Source organism: Cupressus sempervirens, chromosome 9, assembly GCF_028749045.1.
Source record: "Cupressus sempervirens isolate cs-2001-9-10 chromosome 9, ASM2874904v1, whole genome shotgun sequence".
In the NCBI taxonomy this organism is placed as follows: domain Eukaryota; kingdom Viridiplantae; phylum Streptophyta; class Pinopsida; order Cupressales; family Cupressaceae; genus Cupressus; species Cupressus sempervirens.
Genome location: NC_143126.1, coordinates 526261077 through 526283639, shown reverse-complemented (window position 1 = coordinate 526283639; position 22563 = coordinate 526261077). Strand labels below are relative to the sequence as shown.

Below are 22563 nucleotides of genomic sequence, written 5' to 3'. Positions count from 1 at the left end.
AGATGAACTGGCTTTAATCTTATCAATTATCCTTAATATTTGTACCACAATTTCACCCAACAGCCATATTTCCCAACTCATAAGGAGTTAGAACTTGTGCCTTGGACCATAGATAGTACTCTAGGCCCTCTTCAATCTCTGAAGTGTGCAACCTTTCATTCATTACGGAAAATTAGTTACACGGTCTGCAACAGGCACCCAGAAACCAAAAAACACAGTTTCAGGAGAACACAATTTTAGCAGCAAGATCAAAACTAAAAACATGCAAGATAGCAGTGAAACCCAGGATGCTCCTGCATAAAAGAATCATCTTGAGTAGAATCCATAATAACAAATTTTGAATTGGAGATCAAATCATTGAGATATTGAATGACCTAATCCATGAAGTGACAGGTTAAACCAACAAAGGAAAGATGCCTATAAATGAGAAAAATGTAAAGAAAACAGTACTGGAAAACACAAGGACGAAATGGAATGGTAGAGGTATGATGTTAAGTTTGATTAAGCAAGATGATGTAAGATTCATTAGCAAAATCTTAGCATATCAGATGAGTTCCAGCTCTAGGGAAGATGAAGTCTCAACAGACTTAATTAATGCAACATGTAAGATGTGTGTTGATAAGGTAGAAATCAACCTTTGTGAAATTCTGAAACAGCAACTCTTTGACAATCTTGAGAGGATAAAGAAGAATAAATATGCAAGTTTTAGATTTGGATCTTTGATAACCTACTTATTCTTTCAAATTCTGAAAAGATTCTCTAAAATGCCCCAATCAAAATGAAAATCAGACAAATGCACGCTATAGGAAAACATCAGAGGACTACATGGTTAGCAACATAAACAGTTTGATAAGAACCTTTCAGACAGAGATGAAGAAGAGAGTAAGAATACCCAAGACAGTTGTTGAAAAGTATAAAGAAGAAATATGTTTTATGGCAGAAACTGACAAGACTTGTATGTTAGCAGTTGACTCAAGAGTTACGATTGTGGACCCTTTAGGTTATGAGGTTACAGAAATAGAAATTGATGAATATGCTGAGGAAATCCTAAAATCAGATAAGGATAATGACAATGAGTGATGGGGAATGGCAGAAGAAAGATTGGAAGAAACACAACAACTACAAATTTCTAAATCAGCCAAGAAGAAAGTTGAAAATGTTGTAAAGAAAAAGCTCAAGGAAGCTCAGATGACAAAGGAAGAGTATGTTGAAGCTAAGCAAGCAGCAGTTGAGATGAGAGCAAACGGACAAAGTAACATTTTGTTAGTGCAACTTTTGTCAGTAGCATCTGCTATAAGTCCACCACCACCACCACCTACCCCTGCAGCGCCAAGTCCTATTAATGCCATACCATCAGCAGTAGAAGCACAACCGGAAGAAGAAGAAGATGTAACAGTAATTAGTGAACTGAGCACTCCTGCAGTTACTAGGAGATCTACAAGGACCTCTCCATCGGTGACTTTAGCTCTTGTCAAGCAAGAAAAGGAGGATGTGACAACTAAAAGGTCTAAAAGAGTAAAGTAGATGGCTACCGGTCCAGGACCAAAGAAGAAGCCCAAAGGGTTGATGACTTATGTTGGGAAGAAGACTACTGAAAAGAAAGAGAAAGAGACACCACCAAAAAAGATGACAGGTCAGATCACTCCACTATCAGTTGAACCTCGAGCCAAACCACAACAAGAATAGGAAAGTGGAAGTGAGAAGAAAAATGGAAACCAGAATTAGGAAAAATGAGTGAAACAAATATGACAAAATGGAATTTTGACAAAATTAAAACAATTTTATGACAATTATGATACAAATCATAGAAGAAATTTGGACATACCTATAATAAAGTATATGATCAAATTCTAAACACCTCTTATCAATTTGCATAGACAAATACCTGAAGAAATGTATTAAAGAGTAAAAAAATCCTTATTAAGAGCAGTAGAAGAAGAGAAACAATTAAGAGATGTATAAAGAAATGTTGCATACTAGACAATGATGAGAAAATGGAAGCAATCAAGCAAAAGTTGAATCCCTTACTAAGAGACAAAACGAGAGCAATTAAAATCATGGAGGATTGTATCAAGAGATCAAAAGAGAAACAGAGAAGGGTGATGAGTGAACCATCAGCAACAGCAGAGCCACAAGACAACACAGTGGTGAATACTAAAGATGCACCTAATGAGCAAGATGACAACATGGTGATAGGGGGAGCTACAATTACAATAGACACGAGTGAAGATCCCTTTGCTAGTACTATAGAAGACCCCTTTGCAGGGCAACAAGGCTATAATGTTGGCAATTTGGTTACAGGCAACATTGTTGATTATTCCATCTCAGAGGAAGAAGACAATACAAAAGAGAATCAAGACCCTATCGGTGTGCGCGGACAAGAATCACCAAAAGAGATGTCATTGATACCTAGTTCTATGAGCACAGAATTTGATTTCTCACCACATTGGTCAAACATAGTAGATGAAGCCACATCCATTTTTATTTCATTGAAGGAGGAGAGAGAAGAAGAGGAGAAAGAAGAAGAAAAGAATAAGGAAGAGCAAGCAAAGACTGATCAGATCTATGCCCATCCATCACAACCAGAAGAAGAACAGAGGCCTACTACTGAGCAAAGGCAGATAGCAGTTGTATAGACACCTACAAAGGCAGCAGATACTTCATCAGCAAGTACTTTAAGGTCAGCTCTTGAAGCACTGTTTACGGGTTTGCCACAAGATGTTACCAAAATGTTTGATGGTAACATGGATATTCATAAGTATATCCAATTGACAATTTCAATAGGGAAGATTGCTGAAGAATCCGGAAAGATGAGCAAGAGTGCATTAGGCACACTTGAAAGAATGACTGAGAAAAAGCAGAATACCATTCAGTTACAAATTAATGAACCTGATGTAGAGAAGAGAGCTGAGAAAACAATGGAAACATTTGATAAGAAGTTCTCTACATTAGTGGAAGTTGCAGCAGTGAAGGCACAAGCTACACATGATGCAAAATTATTCAGGGCTATATGCAACAACGTTACCGGTGATTTATCAGTCCTAGAAACTTGTATCAAGGAATTGAGGAGATGCGTGCAAGAAGGCAAGGACCTATATGGAAAATGTGCACTATCTTTTGAATACACTCAAGGAATTCAGAAGGAGATCAAAGTCAAGGAGGCAGAACTAAAAGGCATTGTGGATGAATTCAAAAATCCAAATGCACAAATTACTGATTTGGAGAGAAAAATAAGCATGCTCATGATGAGCTGAGGCTACTGGAATTGCAGAAGGAAAGAACCATGAAGAATTTTTCACTGTTAAGGGAACACCTTAAAATGTGCACTATCTTTTGAATACACTCAAGGAATTCAGGACGAGATCAAAGAAAAGGAGGCAGAACTGAAAGGCATTGTGGATGAATTCAAAAATCCAAATGCACAAATTACTGATTTGGAGAGAAAAATAAGCAATGCTCGTGATGAGCTGAGGCTACTGGAATTGCAGAAGGAAAGAACCATAAAGAGTTTTTCACTGTTAAGGGAACACCTTAAAATGTGCACTATCTCTTGAATACACTCAAGGAATTGAGAAGGAGATCAAAGACAAGGAGGCAGAACTGAAAGGCATTGTGGATGAATTCAAAAATCCAAACGCACAAATTACTGACTTGGAGAGAAAAATAAGCAATGCTGGTGATGAGCTAAGGCTACTAGAACTGCAAAAGGAAGGAACCATGAAGAATTTTTCATTATTAAGGGAACACCTTACATTGAAAATTGATCAAGTACACAAGCAGCTCAAAGAATACACAGATGCAAAAGAATCTTATGGTAGACTACTATATTCCGATCTCAATGTAGTTGAGTTAGCATCATATTGCTTATGTGCATTGATCAATGTGTCTAAGGCAGTCAAGGACACATGGGAGGAGTTCACCAGTCTTAAGCAGAATTTTGGAGAGTGCATGGCACTCATGAGAAGAAGGTAACAAAATTTTGACATGTATATAGATTTTGACTCACCTTGCCATTGATGTCAAACGGGGAGAGTATTGGATAAGAAAATTGTGAAGTATAAGGAGTTATAAGTAAAATAAAGTATAATCAAAGGGGTAGTATAGTATGAATATAAGATGGTATACATCTTGAAGATGATCCACAGTTTTAAAATTTTCACAAAGCCGCAATTTTGTAACTTAAGCCAATTTTCCCATATGTTGCCATCAATGCCAAAGGAGGAGATTGTTTGCAATTTGGCTAAGAGGATGTATGAGGATGATATAGAGTTGTCATTTATGGCAACATACACCTACTATGAAGAGGGCAAAATATGCTATAATGTTTTGGATACTTGGACTTAGAAAATTGTCCAAGTGTTATTCAGCAAAACAAAGAACAATCAAGGTATTCATTTTAGCACGCTTTACTGGAAGCACTTGAGGCTATGCACGTTTGAGGGAAGGTACTACAGGATGTATAGAGCACATGGTTAAAAGCGCTTAAGAAGATTCGTTGTATGAACAAAGATATAAACAATTTTCCAAGTACAGGTTATGATAGGTAGAACAGAGCAGACGACAAAATAAAGGCAATTTTAGTTAAGGGATTGTTTTGGTTTACCAAAATAATGACTTAACAAGGTTGGGATGACATCCTAGATGTTAACCCTCACTTAGCAAAAAGTAATTTCAAGTTTTGGGAAAAGTGCAAGCTATTGAAGGCCAACTGGTTAAGCAGTTTGGTATAGAGGAAGATAGTTTTTGTTTGTAATAAGTGTGGAATTGTATTGTAATAATATAATGTTTGAATGCACACATTGTATGATCAGTATTGATGCGAGCTTGATGATAGTACAATACAGTATGGATGTATGATTAGTTTTGAGAGGAGGAACACAAAGAACAAATCAGCCATTGAAGATATCAGCATTGTCAGAAAGGTTTTTGCATCTATACCTTTTGTATATAGATTGTATTGTTGTATATGCATGTTTGGGCAGTGGGTTCAGCTTGCTACTTTTGTATTGAAATACTAACTCCTAACAAGGTTGAGGCTTCTAATAAGGCCTAGTCCTCTAACAAAAAAAAATACACTATACGGATGTAATAGAGTCCTAACAAGGTCAATATCTTTCACAAGATATTCTTGATTAGTGGATCATCTTGTGGGTATCATCCCCACTAGGGTTTTCCCTTGGCCAGGGTTTCCCTAGTTAACAAATAATGGTGTTATGAGTTGCATTCTCTTATGGCTATGTTTACTTTTCAATTTGATCATATATACAAGTTTAAAGTTTGTTAATGATATCCATAGTTGGGCAAAAGTCTGTGGAGCACTAATTACACCCCCCCCCCAACTCTCAATATTCCCTATTTCTAACACTATCTACCCCCTACAACACACGCACTTGAACAGGGTGTTGAAGTCATAGTCACACAGCATAGTCGTCCATAAACTCAAGCCCACGTAGAGCATTTGTATGCCAACATAGGCCACGTTGGCAGATTTGAACATATCAGAAGCCATAATGGTATGTTAAAAACATCTAGTGGCAAGTTCAAATCTTCCCATTCACAACAAAGAAGTCACCGCAAAGTAGGGCATCACTCTATAAATGAGCAATGTCATCACAAATATTTGATTTCTCAAGAGACCCAAAATTTACAGAGTCACCATTTGAACACCAAAAATAGTAATGCAAGTGTATCCATTCAAATTCAAATATGGAGATTGTACAAAAGATCAATATTGATCAAGCTAAAGCACAAAAGAGCCATCAAACTTCTTCAATGGGCAATGATTATGAATGAAAGAGAAAGAATTCTCAGGAAATAGATTAGGGACATGTTGATGACAATATGCAAAAGGGGGAAAATGTTTAGGGATTAAAAAAATCCACTAGACAAAGAAGACTTCCAAACAAATTCTCTAATTATGAGCTTCTATATTCTGAAGAAGCAAATCCAGAATTATTGCTTTCAGACCAAGTTGAACCAACAAGTTTTAAAGATGCTTGTAAAGCATCAAATTCTCACAAATGGGAGGCAGCTATGCAAGAAGAGATGGACACTCTATTGGCAAATGAAACTTGGGATTTGTTTCCATTACCACCAAATCAAAGAACCTTGAAAAATCATTCGATTGAAAGATGAAGGCCAAGGTCAAAAGATATACAAAGTCAGGCTGGTTATTAAAGGCTTTGATCAAAAAAATGGAATTGATTTCAATAAAATCTTCTCACCCATGGTCAAGGCGACTGCTATCTGGGCAATTCTTGGTTTAGTTGTTAATAACTTTGAACTTGAACAGTTGGATGTTACAACAGCCTTTCGTCATGGTGATTTAAATGAAGAGATTTATATGGTGGAGCTCGAGAGACTTGAAAAACATGGATAGGAAAATTGATTTTGGAGATTGAGGAAGAGGTTGTATGAACTCAAGCAAGCACCAAGGTAGTGGTACCTCAAGTTTGATAGCTTCATGACTGAAAATAACTTTGTTCATTGTGAATCTGATCTACTAAAAGAAGTTACCTAATGGCTCTTTTGTTCTTCTTTTGCTTTATGTTGATGATATGATTGTAATTGGTTCTTCCATGAAGTTAATTTTTGAATTAAAAGAGGATTTGTCACAAAGGTTTGCAATGAAGGACGTAGGGGCAACAAGATGGATACTTGGTATGACCATTATCTGTGATAGACACAAGACAGAAAAAGAGAGAGCGAGAGAGAGAGAGAGAGAGAGAGAGAGAGAGAGAGAGAGAGAGATCAAGTTATCTCAAGAACATTATGTTCTCAAGGTTTTGGAGAGATTTGGCATGGCGGGTGCCAAACCAGTCAGCACTCCTCTTGTTGATCACTTTCGTTTATCTTCAACCATGTATCCCGAGACACAAGAACAAAACTATATGAAGAACATTCCATATTCTTCAGCAATAGGAAGCCATCTGTATGCAATAGTATGCACTCAACCAAATATTGCCCAGGCAGTAGGAGTAGTGAGCAGATTTATGAGTAATCCGACAAAACAGCATTGGGTTATGGTTAAATGTGTAAAGTTTTATTATGCTATGATCTTGATTGGTGTAAATCTCAATTTTATAAGTCTTGATACTGTAGGTGATGAGATGCCATTATTTTATTTCTGGGTGTTTTTGATGATTTAAATAAAATACTAAAATAGTATATATGTTTCTGATTTTTTTTTATATGTATTATGATCTGCAAGTGTGAGAGTATGATTACCACTGTTATTGATCTACTTCACACACTGCAAATCATAATATATATAAGTATGAGTGCAGTGATAAGCTGTGATGAAAGGTCGCGTCCAAAAATAATCCAACGACCATGAGTCGGGTCACGTTGGTTCGCGGTGGAAGGCAGATTAGTTTATATTCTTTTTGTTAACGCTTCCACCCATGGTGGTAAGCAAGCACTATAATCTGCGATTATAATTGTGAGTATAATTTGCCATTGACAGTATAAGACAATAATAGTCTACATGCGCATTATATGGCAGATATAATAATCAGTGCTATCAGTAGTATAAGATAATCATCAGTATTATAAACTAATTACATTACTTAGTCTAATTTTAATATATATATATATATATATATATATATATATATATATATATATATATATATATATATATATATATATATATATATATATATATATATATATATATATATATATATATATATATATATATATATATATATATAATATTATATATATATATATGATAATAGTAATAATTAGACATATATCTATATATAAAATATATTTATATAAATATATATAATTACTGTGATCAGTTTATAAAAAAATTATTTGAGAATAATCATAAAAATTACAGATTCAATTTCACATAAGCTAACATTCTTAACACTCCCTCTTTAGCAAGGGAAATTGAATTTAACTTACACAATAAGATGTAATCAACATTATGTTTTAAACTAAGGGAGAGAAAGAAGAAAGAAAACATAATGGATTTTCATGGTGTCCGGCTATCGCCCAAAAGACCCATGAAGGTTATCAATGTGTCCGGCAAAATCCAGCCCAAAGAACAAGGATAACCCAAAATTTCAAAACAATGGGTTTTCATGGTGTCCGGCTATCACCCAAAAGACACATGAAGGTTATCAATGTGTCTGGCAAATCCAAAAGATAACAACAATTTCAACCATTGTTTTGAAAATAGATCAACTAAAATAAAGTTGTCACTTTATCATAGGATCAGAACACATGAAAGGTCGTCACCTTTCTCAAGAAAAGTCGTCACTTTTCACAATACAAGCTTGCAAGCAAAAATAAGAAAATAATTTGTATTCATGAATAATAAATGCATTTACAATAATATCATACCAATTGTTTCTCGGAAGTACACAATTTTCAACTTCGCAAGAGGTTTGGTGAAAATATCAGCATTCTGTTCATTTGTATTGATATAACTCAATTTAATGATATCTCTGCCGACCATGTCTCTTATGTAGTGATAGGGAGTCTCAATATGCTTTGATCGATTGTGGAAAACTGGATTTTCTAATAGCTTGATACAACTTTGATTATCACAATGAATCACAGTTGGTTTTAGAGGTTTCCAAATAGCCCAAATAGAAGTTTTCTTAACCAAACTACTTCACATGCTCGCATGGAAGCGGCTACATACTCGGCTTCGGTAGAACTTAAGACAACAACTGGTTGTTTTCTGCTGAACCAAGATATCATCGCTAACCCAAGACTGAAGCAACAACCTGTGGTGCTCTTGCGGTTAGAGGAACATCCTGCCCAATTTGAGTCAGTATATCCTTCCAAATTTATCTCAACTTTTTCATACTTTAATCCAAAACCAATAGATCCTCGTACATATCTTAATACATGTTTTGCAGCCATAAGATGAATCTTCTTAGGTTTACACATGAAATGACTAAGAACATTTGTAGCATAGCATATGTCGGGTCTGGAATTCACAAGATACATAAGAGATCCAATTATTTGTCTGAAGAGAGTAGGATCAATGTCCTCAGATTTTGATGCTTCTTCTTTTAGTTTGTGTAAGTTTGTTTCCATCAGAGTAGATAAGGGCTTACTATCCATCATTCCAAATCTAGTCAGAATATCTTGAGTGTACTTTCCTTGATGTAAGAAAATGTAGTCTTTTTTCGGATTAACTTCTAATCCCAAGAAATAGTGTAGTAATCCTAAATCTTTCATTTCAAATTCAGCTGTCAGATCTTGCTTACATTTTTCAATTAATTTATCATCATCTGTTATTAACAAGTCGTCACATATAGAACAAGTATTACCATTCCATCACTTGTGGTTTTGAAGTATATGTTAGAATCGGCTTCATTTTTTGAGTATCCGAGTTTGGAAAGGTAGTTATCTATCCTTTCATACCAAGCTCGAGGAGCCTGTTTGAGACCATAGAGTGCTTTCTTGAGTTTACATATATATAAATTTTTATCTTTTATGGTGAACCCTTCAAGTTGTTCTATGTAGACTTCTTCATTAATGACCCCATTTAGGAAAGCAGTTTTTACATCCATTTGATGAATCTTCCATCCTTTTGATACTGCAATTGCAATAATTGTTCTTACAGAAGTGTAACAAGCTACTGGTGCAAAGGTTTCTTCATAGTCAATGCCAGCTTTCTAGGAGAATCCTCGAGCAACAAATCTAGCTTTGTGTTTTTCAATACTTCCATCAGCGTCGTATTTGATTTTGTATAACCATTTTGAAGATACAACTGTTTTGTCTTTAGGCCTAGGTACAATATCCCAAACATCGTTCTGAATTATGGACTTGTATTCTTCTACCATGGCATCTTTCCACTCTTGTGACTTTAGGGCTTCTTCAGCTGTAGATGGTTCGATTTTGTTTATCTCAGTTATAAGAGTAGTATAACATGGTTGATTTCGAGTTCTCTTATTTTCTTTTGAGATCTCATCTGGTTCCACATTGTTTTCTTCAAGCATCTTCCTTGCCCATAATGGTCTTTTCTTCCCATTAGTTATATCTGGTTCTCTTTCTTCAGGTGTATGCTCCCTCTGATTTTCAGTTTGTCTAGTTTCCTCATTATCTGAGATTGGTTCATCTTCTATGCCGGTTGAAAGTTTTAAAGCAAAATCCTCTTCAAAAATTACATCTCTACTTATTTGAACTGATCTTTGTCCAGGAATGTAAATTCTATAACCCTTGGAATTTTCACAATATCCTATAAATATACCTCTCTTCCCAGAAGGTTCAAGTTTAGTCCTCTTTTCTTTGGGTATGTGAATGTATACTGGACATCCGCATATTCTAAGATGACTTAGATCTGGTTTGATCCCTAAGAAGACTTCTTCAGGTGTGGTATTCTTTAGAAATGAATGTGGACATCTGTTTTGAATGTATACTGCAGTCTTAGAAGCTTCTGCCCAAAATGAGACATGCATATTTTGATCATGTAACATAGCTTTTGCAGCTTCAATGATGGTTCTATTTTTCCTTTCTGCGACTCCATTTTGTTGAAAATTATAAGGTACTGTATACTCCCTTTTAATCCCAACAGAATTACAAAAACTTTTGAAGATATCTGATGTATATTCTCCTCCATTGTCTGATCTTAATGTTTTAATCATTTTACTTGTTTGATTTTCTACTAATGCTCTAAAAGTTTTGAATTTTGATAGAACTTCATTTGATTCTTTGACTTTCAAGAAATAGATCCAGGTCTTCCCAAAAAAATCATCAATGAAGGATATGTAATAAAGAAAACCTCCTAAAGAAGGTGTGGGCATGGGTCCACAAAGATCTGAATGGACTAGATCCAAAACTGATTTTGACTTATGTTCACTAGAGGGAAAAGGTTTTTTTATGATTTTCCCTAGAGCACACCCTTTGCAAGTTCCTCTATGAGATGAGTCTAGTTTAGGAGTACCAGAAGTTATCTTATCTAAATTAGGAAGTGAAATAAACCCAATGTGCCCAAGTCGTCTATGCCATAATTCATTAACATTGGAAGTTTCAAGACTAAGAGCTTGAGTTTGAATATTGCTTAATCTATATAATGTTCCAAATCTGGACCCTATGATAATAGCATTTTTCATATTTGAGTTATTATGCCAATATAGTACTTTGTCTTTGTTGAAGGTGACATGATATCCATCATCTGTTACTCTTGAGATGGAAATTAGGTTCCTTTTTATGCCTGGTACAAATAAGACATCTTTAAGATTAGTGTGTAATTCCATCCTTTAATTTTATAGAACATGTCCCAATACCTTTTACAGGATAGGTAGAATTGTCTCCAATTGTAACTCCTTCAGTGATATGAGTTCCAAATGTATCAAACATATCTCTGAATCCAGAGATGTGATGGGATGCACCACTGTCTATGATCCAAGCTTCTTTATTTGAATTTACTTCACTTGAAAGTGCAGAATAGTATAGTTAATTTTCATCTTCCTTTGTTTCAGCAAGAGAGGCTAGAATTTTCTCTCTTTCTGAAAAGTTTCTGAATGTGTGTCCTACTTTCTCACATTTAAAACACTTAACATGAGAATGATCTTTCTTAAACTTCTTTTTATTATTATTATTGAATTTCCTCTTCCTTGAGATAGTGTGAAGAGCCTGATTTTCTCCCTCTTGATTTGAAGTGATCCCTCTAGAGATTAGCCTTGATTCTTCTGCTATGCATTCATTTTTCAATTGATCAAAAGTAAGAATAGAGGGTCTGCTTACAGCTTGTATGAAAGTATCCCAAGACATTGGAAGCCCTCTTAGAGCTATTAATGAGAGTTCTTGATCTTCAATTTTGTTTCCAATGGAAGATAATTGTTTCTTTGTTTCAGAGATTTTCTCAAAGTAAGAGTGAATAGAATCTCCTTTTTCCACTTTAGTATTCAGTAATTGAGATTTTAAGGTGATTAGTCTACTTGAGTTATTTATCTCAAATGTATTTTTTATGGTCTGGAATACTTCATATGCACTTTTGATTTCTAATATGGAAGGAAGGATGTGATCTTTAACTGAATCAACAATGATTTTCCTTGCTTTGTTATTTCGTCTTTTCCAGGTGAGTTTTTCGGTTTCATCTTGAGGTATTGGGATATCTTTTTCAATGTATTCTTCAAGTTCCAGTTCTTCCAAAATCATAATGATACGGGTTTTCCAAGAGAAGAAATTTGATGCACCTTCAACTCTGTCTTCCACCCTGACATTATTTGCCATTATTTCTTCCTTCAAAAATTGAGATTTCTCTACCAATTTTGCTCTGATACCATGTAAAGTTTTATTATGCTGTGATCTTGATTGGTATAAATCTCAATTTTATAAGTCTTGATACTACAGGTGATGAGATACTGTTATTTTATTTCTGGGTGTTTTTGATGATTTAAATAAAATACTAAAACAGTATATATGTTTCTGATTTTTTTTTATATGTATTATGATCTGCAAGTGTGAGAGTACGATTACCACTGTTATTGATCTACTTCACACACTGCAGATCATAATATATATAAGTATGTGTGCAGTGATAAGCTGTGATGAAAGGTTGCGTCCAAAAATAATCCAACGACCATGAGTCGGGTCACGTTGGTTCGCGGTGGAAGGCAGATTAGTTTATATTCTTTTTGTTAACACTTCCACCCACGATGGTAAGCAAGCACTATAATCTGCGATTATAATTGTGAGTATAATTTGCCATTGACAGTATAAGACAATAATAGTCTGTGTGCATTATATGGCAGAATAGAATAATCAGTGCTATCGGTAGTATATGATAATCATCAGTATTATAAACTGATTACATTACTTAGTCTAATCTTTAATATATATATGTATATATAATATTATATATATATATATATATATAATATTATATGTCTATAAATATATATAATTACTGTGATCAGTTTATAAAAAAATTATTTGAGAATAATCATAAAAATTACAGATTCAATTTCACATAAGCTAACATTCTTAACAAAATGGATCTTGAGGTATCTTAAGGGTACTTCTGAATTTTGTGTTGTGTTTTATGGCAAGGATGCATCATTAAGAGGATATAATAATTCTGATATGGCTGGGAATTTAGACAATAGAAGATCCACTACTAATTATATTTTTGCATTTGTTGGAGTAGTGATCAATTGGGCATCAAAGTTGCGACTAGTGGTTTCACTTTTATCTATTGAAGTTGAATATATTGCTCTCATTGAAGGGGCAAAAGAAATGATTAGGTTGCAACGTTTGTTTGGTGACTTTGATTGTCCTCAAAATGGTTTTGTTTTGTTTTGTGATAGTAAAAGTGCTATTGATTTAGCAAAGAATGCAGTTTTTCATAGCTAGACTAAACATATTGAAGTTCGGCATCATTTCATCTAAGGTACACTTGTAGGAGGACAAACTTCAAGTCATGAAGATTAAGGATAATCCAATTGATGTACTTACAAAGATTGTTCCACGAAAGAAGTTCGAGTTTTGCCGAGCCTCTCTTGGCATTGTAAGGAAATAATAGTAGGGGAATATAGGAGAGTCTCACACATTACGGTAGTTGAGCTTCAAGCAGGAGCTTGTTGGGTATATGTGAAGCCCAACGACTTCATTATTTTTATTATCATATTATATTATTGTTTTCCTCCGAATTGTTATGACTCTTCAATTCTTGAGAGTAATATCTGTAATCAAAGGCTTATATACATTTTATTCGACAAGCAAAGACAAGAATTCTAATTAATGGATTCCCCTGTTCAGTGTGGACGTAACCACCAGTTGTGATGAGCTATGATAAACACTTGTGTGTTTTAATTATTTTGTTGTTTTGTAATTTTCAATTTACACTTTCAACATATCTTCACAATAATGCGGTTAATCATGTGTTTCACCCTTAAACAATATATTACAGTTTATTATGGGTTTCGCCATTAAAGAATAGATCCACATAAAAGCAGGGCAATATCTTATATTCAACATTAGAGCTACTCCAAAGCACTTCACGTCATTTATACAAGTGTTTTAACTCTACAAATATGAAGAGACAGCAAGTAGATGACGAGGACGAAGAAGAGGAAAGGTCAAATGACAACTAAACTTCACACATTCAACTCTCGCCACCTCTCACGTTAAACTGAGACTGAGCTAGTTTTCTCCATCTTTTAACCACTTGCTGCAAGAGCAGTTATAGGTGTTGGGCATAGGAATAATGTTTACGTATTGTTTTTGGGGGGTATTTTAATGTTTTGTTATTATTAAATTTTAGGGCATGTTTTTTAATGTTTTGTTATCACTTTAGTAAAGGATTAAATAAAACCTTTACAGGTCTGGTGGTTGCCAAAAAACAGTTTTTAACTGTTTACCTATGTTTATATATTCTCTCCAAAACCTCTGGGAGAATATGATTTTTTCTTTTCTGGTGGGAAGAAGACTGAGAAAGAAGTTGAATGATATTGTTCATGTTCTGTGAAATGAAATAAGAGATTAAAAAAACTTTGGTTTTCTTGCAATTGCTTTTATTATTTTATTTTTGTTTAATCTTTGTGTGTGGAGTCTCAATGTTTTAAATTTTATATTGTAATGACATCTTTGCAGCCAGGGCACGGGTTGTTGAACTACCGCCTGGAAAATATTTTGAGACATCATGTCTCCTACTTGTGTAATCTTCATGTGAACGGACCAGCACATATTGAAGAACAGGTAGGAAGAATGTACCATACTTCTTCTGGTCGAGTGCAGGAATTGGCTGCAAATAGAGGTGGCACATGTGTGGTGAAAGGGCAGCATCTCTATGTGCTTGTCGTAAATGAATGGATGCAACTTGTAAGGTGTTGTTTGTGTTTGATTTCATTCATCTCATGACGTTGTTGTAGTTTTCTCCAGTTTCTTCTTTCCTTCTCATAGTGAAGCTACTACAGACTTTATTCTTGTTTTGTCCTCATCATATTGGTATCAAAGCGAGACAAGGTCTTGTTGGGAAGTGTATGTCTGTAGAAGAATCACAGGCTGAAGCTGAGGCTCACACCATGCCTCCGAAAAGTATGACTCCAAATGCCATCAAAAAGATGATGGAGGAACTTCTAGAAGAGAAGTTGAAGGAGTTCAAGAAGGGGTCCAATGACAAGGATAAGGAGAATGAGATGGAAGAAGGTACTAGTGGAGATGAAGAAGGAGAACAGCACCAAGATCCACCAACGGAATTGCCTACAGATCAAAAGGCATCTGTTGATGCTTTAAAGTCAATAAGAGGAGATGTTACTGACAAGCTACCTACATATGGAGGTAGTCTCAATAGTGAGGGAGAGATTGAATGGATTGAAGCAATCACCAATCACTTAGAGTTGAATGAAGTTCCAAAGAATGATAGGGTAAGGATTGCAAAAGGAAAATTGAGAGGATTTGCTCTCTCGTGGTGGAATTATATTCAAGGAGAAAGGATACAGAATAATAAAAGTCTGATTTCTTCATGGGAAGTGATGAAGGCAAAAATCAAGGCACAACTTCTACCTGTAGATCATGAAGTGAAGTTGTTCAAAAAGCTGCAAAGCCTAAAGCAGCGAGAGATGAATGCCTATATAGAGGAGTTTCATAGGTTAACTCTTAGGACAAAGAAACAAGACAAGGCTCCGGAAAGAGTGGCCAAGTATTTAAATGGTCTCAGAATGAACATATAGGAGGAGATCAACCTCTTGGCCCCAGATACATTGGGTAAGTGTTTTCAACTTGCTCTTAAAGTTGAAGAGAAGCTGAAGAGGAAGGGTGATCAGCAACAAGGAGGGAGAAGTGGAAGGAATGACCAAGGTAGGGGAAACTTCAACAATAGAGGACAAGGCCAAAGGTCCCAAGGCAAGTCTAACCCCAAGGAGCAAGCAGGTGACTCAAGTAGCAGAGGAAGCTATAGTGGAAGGGGATCTAATGGAAGAAGGTCAGGTGGATCAGGCAGAGGATCCAGGTTCTTGGGAATGAAGTGCTACAATTGTGGTCAGATGGGAGACCCAAAATATAAGTGTCCACAAAGGGCATCTACTTCCCAAAATGGTGAAAGGAGAGTCACTTATGTGCAGGAAGATAATGTGAGTATGAACTCACCAGAAGTTCAGTTGATGATGGAGGCTCATGGAGAAAGTCTCATGTTAAGGACACCTCTTAAGGAACCGGTGAAAGAAGATACCACTCAAAGGAGGGCTCTTTTTCGAGTTCAAAGAAAGGTGAAAAGCAAGTTGTGCAAGGTGATAATTGATTTGGGTTCCACGGATAATATCATCTCACTTGAAGTTGTAAACAAATTGAAGTTGGAGAGACTTCCACATTCTTGTCCATACAAGGTCGGTTGAACAAAGGGCAGCAAGAAGTTGTGAATGAGCAAGCTTGGGTAGAGTTCAGTAGAGGGGGCTATAAGGATAAAATATTGAGTGATATCTTGCCTATGGATGCTTGTCATCTCTTGTTGGAAAGACCTTGGCAATTCGACAGGAAGGCACGCCATGATGGTGAGAAGAATTCTTATAGCTTCCAAAAGGATGGAGTAATATACAAATTGAATTTTGAAGGAGAAGAGAAAGGGGTTGGTCAAGTTGGACCAAGTGTGCTGATGGTGGGTAAGAAAGAGTTCATTAATACTCTTGAAGAAGAAGATGGAATAGGCTTTGCATTGGTGCTGAAGCCTAAAGAAGATAGGAAGAAGGAAAGTAGAACAGCAAGGCCGAAAGAAGTTGAAGAGTTGTTGAACTAGTCCAAGGACATCATTGTTGAGGTAATGCATAAGTCTCTACAACCGATAAGAGACATAAGTCACTAGATTGATCTTATTCCAAGAGCAGTGCTACCCAACAAGGCAGCGTATAAGATGACACCGCAGCAGAATGAAGAGATTGCTAGGCAAATACAAGAGTTGCTTGACAAGGGGTTAGTAAGGAAAAGTCTTAGCCCATGTGTCGTACCCTCGGTTCTTCCTCCAAAGAAGGATGGTAAGTGTCAGTTGTGTACCGATTCTAGGGCCATTAATAGGATAACTATAAGATATAGATTTCCTATTCCTAGAATAGAAGATTTGTTGGATTGTTTGAGGGAAGCTCATTTTTTTTTAAATAGATCTCAAAAGCGGATATCATCAAATAAGGATACAAGAGGGGGATGAATGGAAGACGGCCTTTAAAACTAATGACGGATTGTATGAATGGTTGGTTATGCCATTTGGTTTATCTAATGCTCCTAGTACATTTATGCAACTAATGACTGAAGTTTTTCAGGACTTCATTGTAAAGTTTGTTGTGGTCTACCTTGATGACATTTTGGTGTATAGCAAGAATAAGGAAGAGCATTTGCAGCATTTAAAGATTGTTTTGCAAAGGCTACAGGAACAAAAGTTGAAGATAAATTTGGAGAAGTGTGACTTTTTGAAACAAGAGTTGGTGTATCTTGGATTTGTGATATCCAAGGGAGATCTAAAAATGGATCCATCGAAAGTGGAGGCCATCCTTAATTGTCCAACACCAAGGGCTATTAGAGAGGTTTGAAGTTTTCATGGCTTGGCCACATTCTACAGGAAGTTCATAAGGAACTTCAGCAACATTTGTGCACTGATTTTAGACACCATCAAAGGAGGATGTAAAATGAAGTTTGAATGGAATAGTGCAGCAAATAAGAGTTTTGAGGAACTCAAGCAAATGGTAGCCAAGTATCCTATTCTTGTAATTACCAGATTTTAATAAAGTTTTTACAGTAGAATGTGATGCTAATGGCTTTGCAATAGGGGTTGTTCTTAGTTAAGAAGGCAAACCCGTTGCATTTTTCAGCAAGACGCTGAATGAGGCAAAGAAGAAATATTCTTCTTATGATTTGGAATTGTATGCCATGGTCCAGGCATTAAAAAAATGGAGGCATTAATTCCTGCCTATGGAGTTTATTGTGTATACTGACAACCATGCTCTTAGTTTCTTGAATGGACAGGAAAAACTCAACCACAGGCACATGAAATGGGTTGAGAGTTTGCAGGCTTATACCTTCACAATCAAGCATAAGAAGGGACAAGCCAATAAGGTCGTTGATGCACTTAATAGGAGAGTGCTAACAGTGCAAGAAGTACAACTCCAAAGCATGGGTGTAGATGCATTGACGGGAATGTATGTGGAAGATGGAGATTTCAGCGAAGCATATGAGGGTTGCACTAAGTTGGAAGATAGTTTTCATTCTAATTTTTCTGAATTCATTGTGCAAGATAAACTGATGTTTAAGGGCAGCCAACTATGTATTCCCAAATGTTCTATGCGAGACAATGTCATTAAAGAGAAACATTGTAGAGGTCTCAGTGGTCATTTTGGACTCAACAAGACATTGGAATTGGTACAAAGATTTTATTATTGGCCCAAGATGCAAACAGACGTCAGGAAATTTGTGGAAGGTTGTCTTGTATGTCAAAGGGCAAAGGGAGTGTCAACAAATACTGGAATTTATCAGCTTTTACCCATACCAAACAAACCTTGGGAGTGTTTGAGTATGGATTTTGTGATGGGATTACCAAGGACAAAGGCAGGTTATGACAGCATATTTGTGGTTGTTGATAGATTCAGTAAAATGGCTCACTTTATTCCATGTAAAACCACTAATGATGCTAGTTATATTGCAGGACTGTTCTTTAAAGAAATAGTTTGTATTCATGGTTTGCCATTGACCATTGTATCTAACAGGGACAACAAGTTTGTGGGTCACTTTTGGAGGACCCTATGGAAGAAGTTGGGCACGAATTTGTCTTTCAGTTCAGCCTATCATCCTCAAATGGATGGGCAAATTGAGGTGGTTAATAGATCTTTGGGAAACCTTTTGAGATGTTTGACACAGGAACATGGAGGTAGTTGGGATGCCATCATACCTCAAGCGGAGTTTGCATATAATGACTCAGTGAACCATAGCACGGGCATGAGTCCTTTTGAAGTTGTTTATGGGAGACATCCAAGGGGAGTTTTTGAACTCAGGAATATGGACGGTTTGGAGAAAAGGAGTGGACATGCAAAAGAGTTTGCTCAAGCAATGGTGGAAGTACATAAGCATGTGAGGAAAACATTGCAACAAAATAGCCTGAAGGTGAAGGCTAAGGTAGACTTGAAGAGAAAGGATGTACAGTTCCAAGTTGGGAATTTGGTTATGGTACCCCTGAACAAAGATCAGTTACCTCGGGGCAGCCATACGAAGTTGATGATGAAGAAGATTGGACCGTGTGAAATTCTAGAAAAGTACGGAGAAAATGCTTACAAAGTGGCATTGCCTCCAGATGAAGCTATTTCACCTATCTTCAATGTCTCAGATTTCACATTGTATAAAGGATCTAATGATGATATTGGTACCGCTGAACCCACACATGAATCAAATGACTGGACTCAAGAATTGCCTTCTAAAGAGAAGTCGTAGATGGAACACATCATCAACAATAGAGAGGCCATGAGGACAAGACATAAAGTGCACATAGAGCAGTTGGTCAAGTGGAAGGGCCTTCCAGATTCTGAAGCCACTTGGCTACCGGAAACAGAAATTTTGAGGTAAGGTGGTGATCTACAACAGTTGGCCTCCAAGAGGACTTGAGACAAAATTTACCCCCGGGAGTATGCTGCAGGAGCAGCAATAGGTGTTGAGCATAGGAATAATGTTTACGTATTGTTTTTGGGGGGTATTTTAATGTTTTGTTATTATTAAATTTTAGGGCATATTTTTTAATGTTTTGTTATCACTTTAGTAAAGGATTAAATAAAACCTTTACGGGTCTGGTGGTTGCCAAAAAACAGTTTTTAACTGTTTACTTATGTTTATATATTCTCTCCAAAACCTCTGGGAGAGTATGATTTTTTTCTTTTCTAATGAGAAGAAGACTGAGAAAGAAGTTGAATGATATTGTTCATGTTCTGTGGAATGAAATAAGAGATTGAAAAAACTCTGGTTTTCCTGTAATTACTTTTATTATTATTTTTTTGTTTAATCTCTGTGTGTGGAGTCTCAATGTTTCAAATTTTATATTTTAACGAAATCTTTGCAGCCAACGCATGGGTTGTGAACTGCTGCCTGAAAAATATTTTGAGACATCATGTCTCCTGCTTGTGTAATCTTCATGTGAACAGACCAGCACATGTTGAAGAACAGGTAGGAAGAATGTACCATACTTTGCTTCTGATCCAGTGCAGGAATTGGCCGCAAATAGAGGAGGCACATGTGTGGTGAAAGGGCAGCATCTCTATGTGCTTGCCGTAAATAAATGGATGCAACTTGTAAGGTGTTTGTGTTTAATGTTTCTGTCATTCATCTCATGGCATTGCTATAGTTTTCTCCAGTTTCTTCTTTCCATCCCATAGTGAAGCTATTACAGACTTTATTCTTGTTTTCTCCTCATCACCACCCTCCACGCAGAGAAGACAAAATAAGCAGCAGACACAAAAGAGGCATACAAAGCACTCTTTCGAGAAGCACAAAACGCGTCACTGAGTTTCGCTCCATCTTAGACCTTCTTTAAAACTGCTTCAACATAATTTCCATTGAGAATTACTCCGTGCTCTACCTCCAGATTTAATCTACGAAACTTAAGCGGAACGGTCATTTACTTATTCAAAATTTGCTGAATTTTTTCCTTTATTTTGCTGCCAATGATGTACTAGAGCACGAAACAAAAATACCTGGAGCGCAGTAGAGGGTGTCATCCACTCATCTGGAATTCTCAAATCCTTCACATACTCATCATTGTCTTTGTCCTTCCCCGAAATGGAAAGGCAGACGAATTTTGAGAAAATCGGTCCTGCTTTTTCAACGGCGAATGAAAGTGGGCTGTAAACAGTTGCGTTTTTCAATTTGCCATGGCCAATTGATTTATGGAACTTCCACAGCGGAGAAAATGCGAGGACACTCGGCAGGTTCGAACCTTGGACAAAGATTTTCAACATGATAGGAGAAGGCTTCACTGTTGTTTTTTCCTCGAGTCTGCGGCGGCTCCCAACAAAACAACGTATTAGGACATTAAAAAACATGGAATTGATTTGTCTCCATTTTCTGTCTTTTGGGTTGTAGCTGCGACGGTGTGTTCACGATAAAAATCATGAAATAGTTTTTGGTTTGATTGTACATTCAATTATAAATTTAAAGTTCTAAAAATCTTTAAAATTTGAATCTGAATAAATAAAATAAAGAATTATCATTAAAAAAAATTATAAATTTACTTTTAATTATTTTTTTCAAAATCAAATAAAATACTTTTTAATAGATTAAATAATCTAATATTTATATTCATATTTATTTTATTTTTAATATTAAGTCCTTAAAATATTATGAATTGATGAAAAGATGATCTAATATTTATATTCATATCTATTTTATTTTTAATATTAAGTTCTTAAAATAAGGGAAATTAAAAAATCAATGAGCCTTGTACTCAACAAAAATTGATCTTAGGTGGACTCACTTTGAGCCATTTAACTTCACCAATAGACTAAGGGTCCATTGACAAAAAGGATAGTTTTCAATGTTCTACCATATGAATGAGTGACTTTTGAAATGGTACAAGTGTCACATAGTGGGTAACTAATTGTCATGAATACTATAACAAAAATAAGAAATTTAAGCTAATTTTAATTTTGTTGTAAAAGTTATGTCATTTTTTTCTGTTAATATTGTAATAAAAGTTATATAATAATATATTAAATAATTTAATATTACAAAAATAAAATACAATTCAAATTAAATTCAAGTTTATATTTAAGTTTATAGTTGAGTTTGGAATTAGATGTTTTACATTAAGATCCAAAATTTGGAAGGAGAGTACAAGTGAAAATAATAAATACATATAGGTGGTACAACCTTTACTCAGAAGGTGTTTTACCTTAACCTTTTGAATACCTGCTACCGGTGCCAGTAAGCTGAGCATAAGATTAGGGATTGTTCCTTGTTAGACCATAACCATCCCTCTGCTTCGCAAACCAAGCCTGCTCCGGCCGCTAAGAAAGATGAATGGACTAAGGTGGTGAAAAAAGGGAAGAGTTTGGTTGCAGCTAAGGCGAGCTCTATTCCTGTGGATCATGGTAAAGCTAGTTTAAGCCAGATACCCATTGAATCCCTAGTTCTATTGCTCCCTCTGCCTCCTATTTCAAACCCTAGAGGCCAGGGGACAATGGGATTTCATACCCTAGACCCGTGTCCTCTTTGGCCTAGGCGCCGCAAGCGGCATCAATGATTGCTCAGCAAAAGCTTCGTCGGTCTAGTAGCCTAGATGGCCGCAATGAGTTTTTTGACAATGGGGAGAAGCTTCGAAGGGTTATTGCTATTGATGACCCTTCTTTTGAGCAACCCTCTTTTTTGCATAATAGTTCTCCTCACTTGGGGATGAGGATGACATGCAAGTTGGGTTACCATGAATTGCATGTCATGGAATGTGTGGGGGCTAACATACCTCCCTAGAAAATATTCTATGCGTGAGAACAAACGTCGGTTTGATCTTGATGTGCTTTGCCTTCAAGAAGTTAAAGTGGTTGGGTTTTTTCTTACCTTGGTCTATCGTGTTATTTGGTCGAATAGTACCGTTTTTGCTTCTCAGCATGAAGCTAGTCAAGGTGGTGTTGTTAC

The 22563-nt window shown here is 36.0% G+C and overlaps 1 protein-coding gene across 1 annotated transcript in view; it reads right to left on the bottom strand.

Moving 5' to 3' along the window:
* LOC149539667 (plant/protein) overlaps positions 1-21016 on the bottom strand; it is a 61521-nt gene extending 40505 nt beyond the window's left edge. The window contains exon 1 of the mRNA XM_089800891.1: positions 20628-21016. Within this exon, the coding sequence (XP_089657017.1) occupies positions 20628-20975 (348 nt within the window). The 5' untranslated portion in view covers positions 20976-21016. The remainder of the gene's footprint in view (positions 1-20627) is intronic.
* Between the last annotated feature and the right edge of the window lie 1547 nt (positions 21017-22563).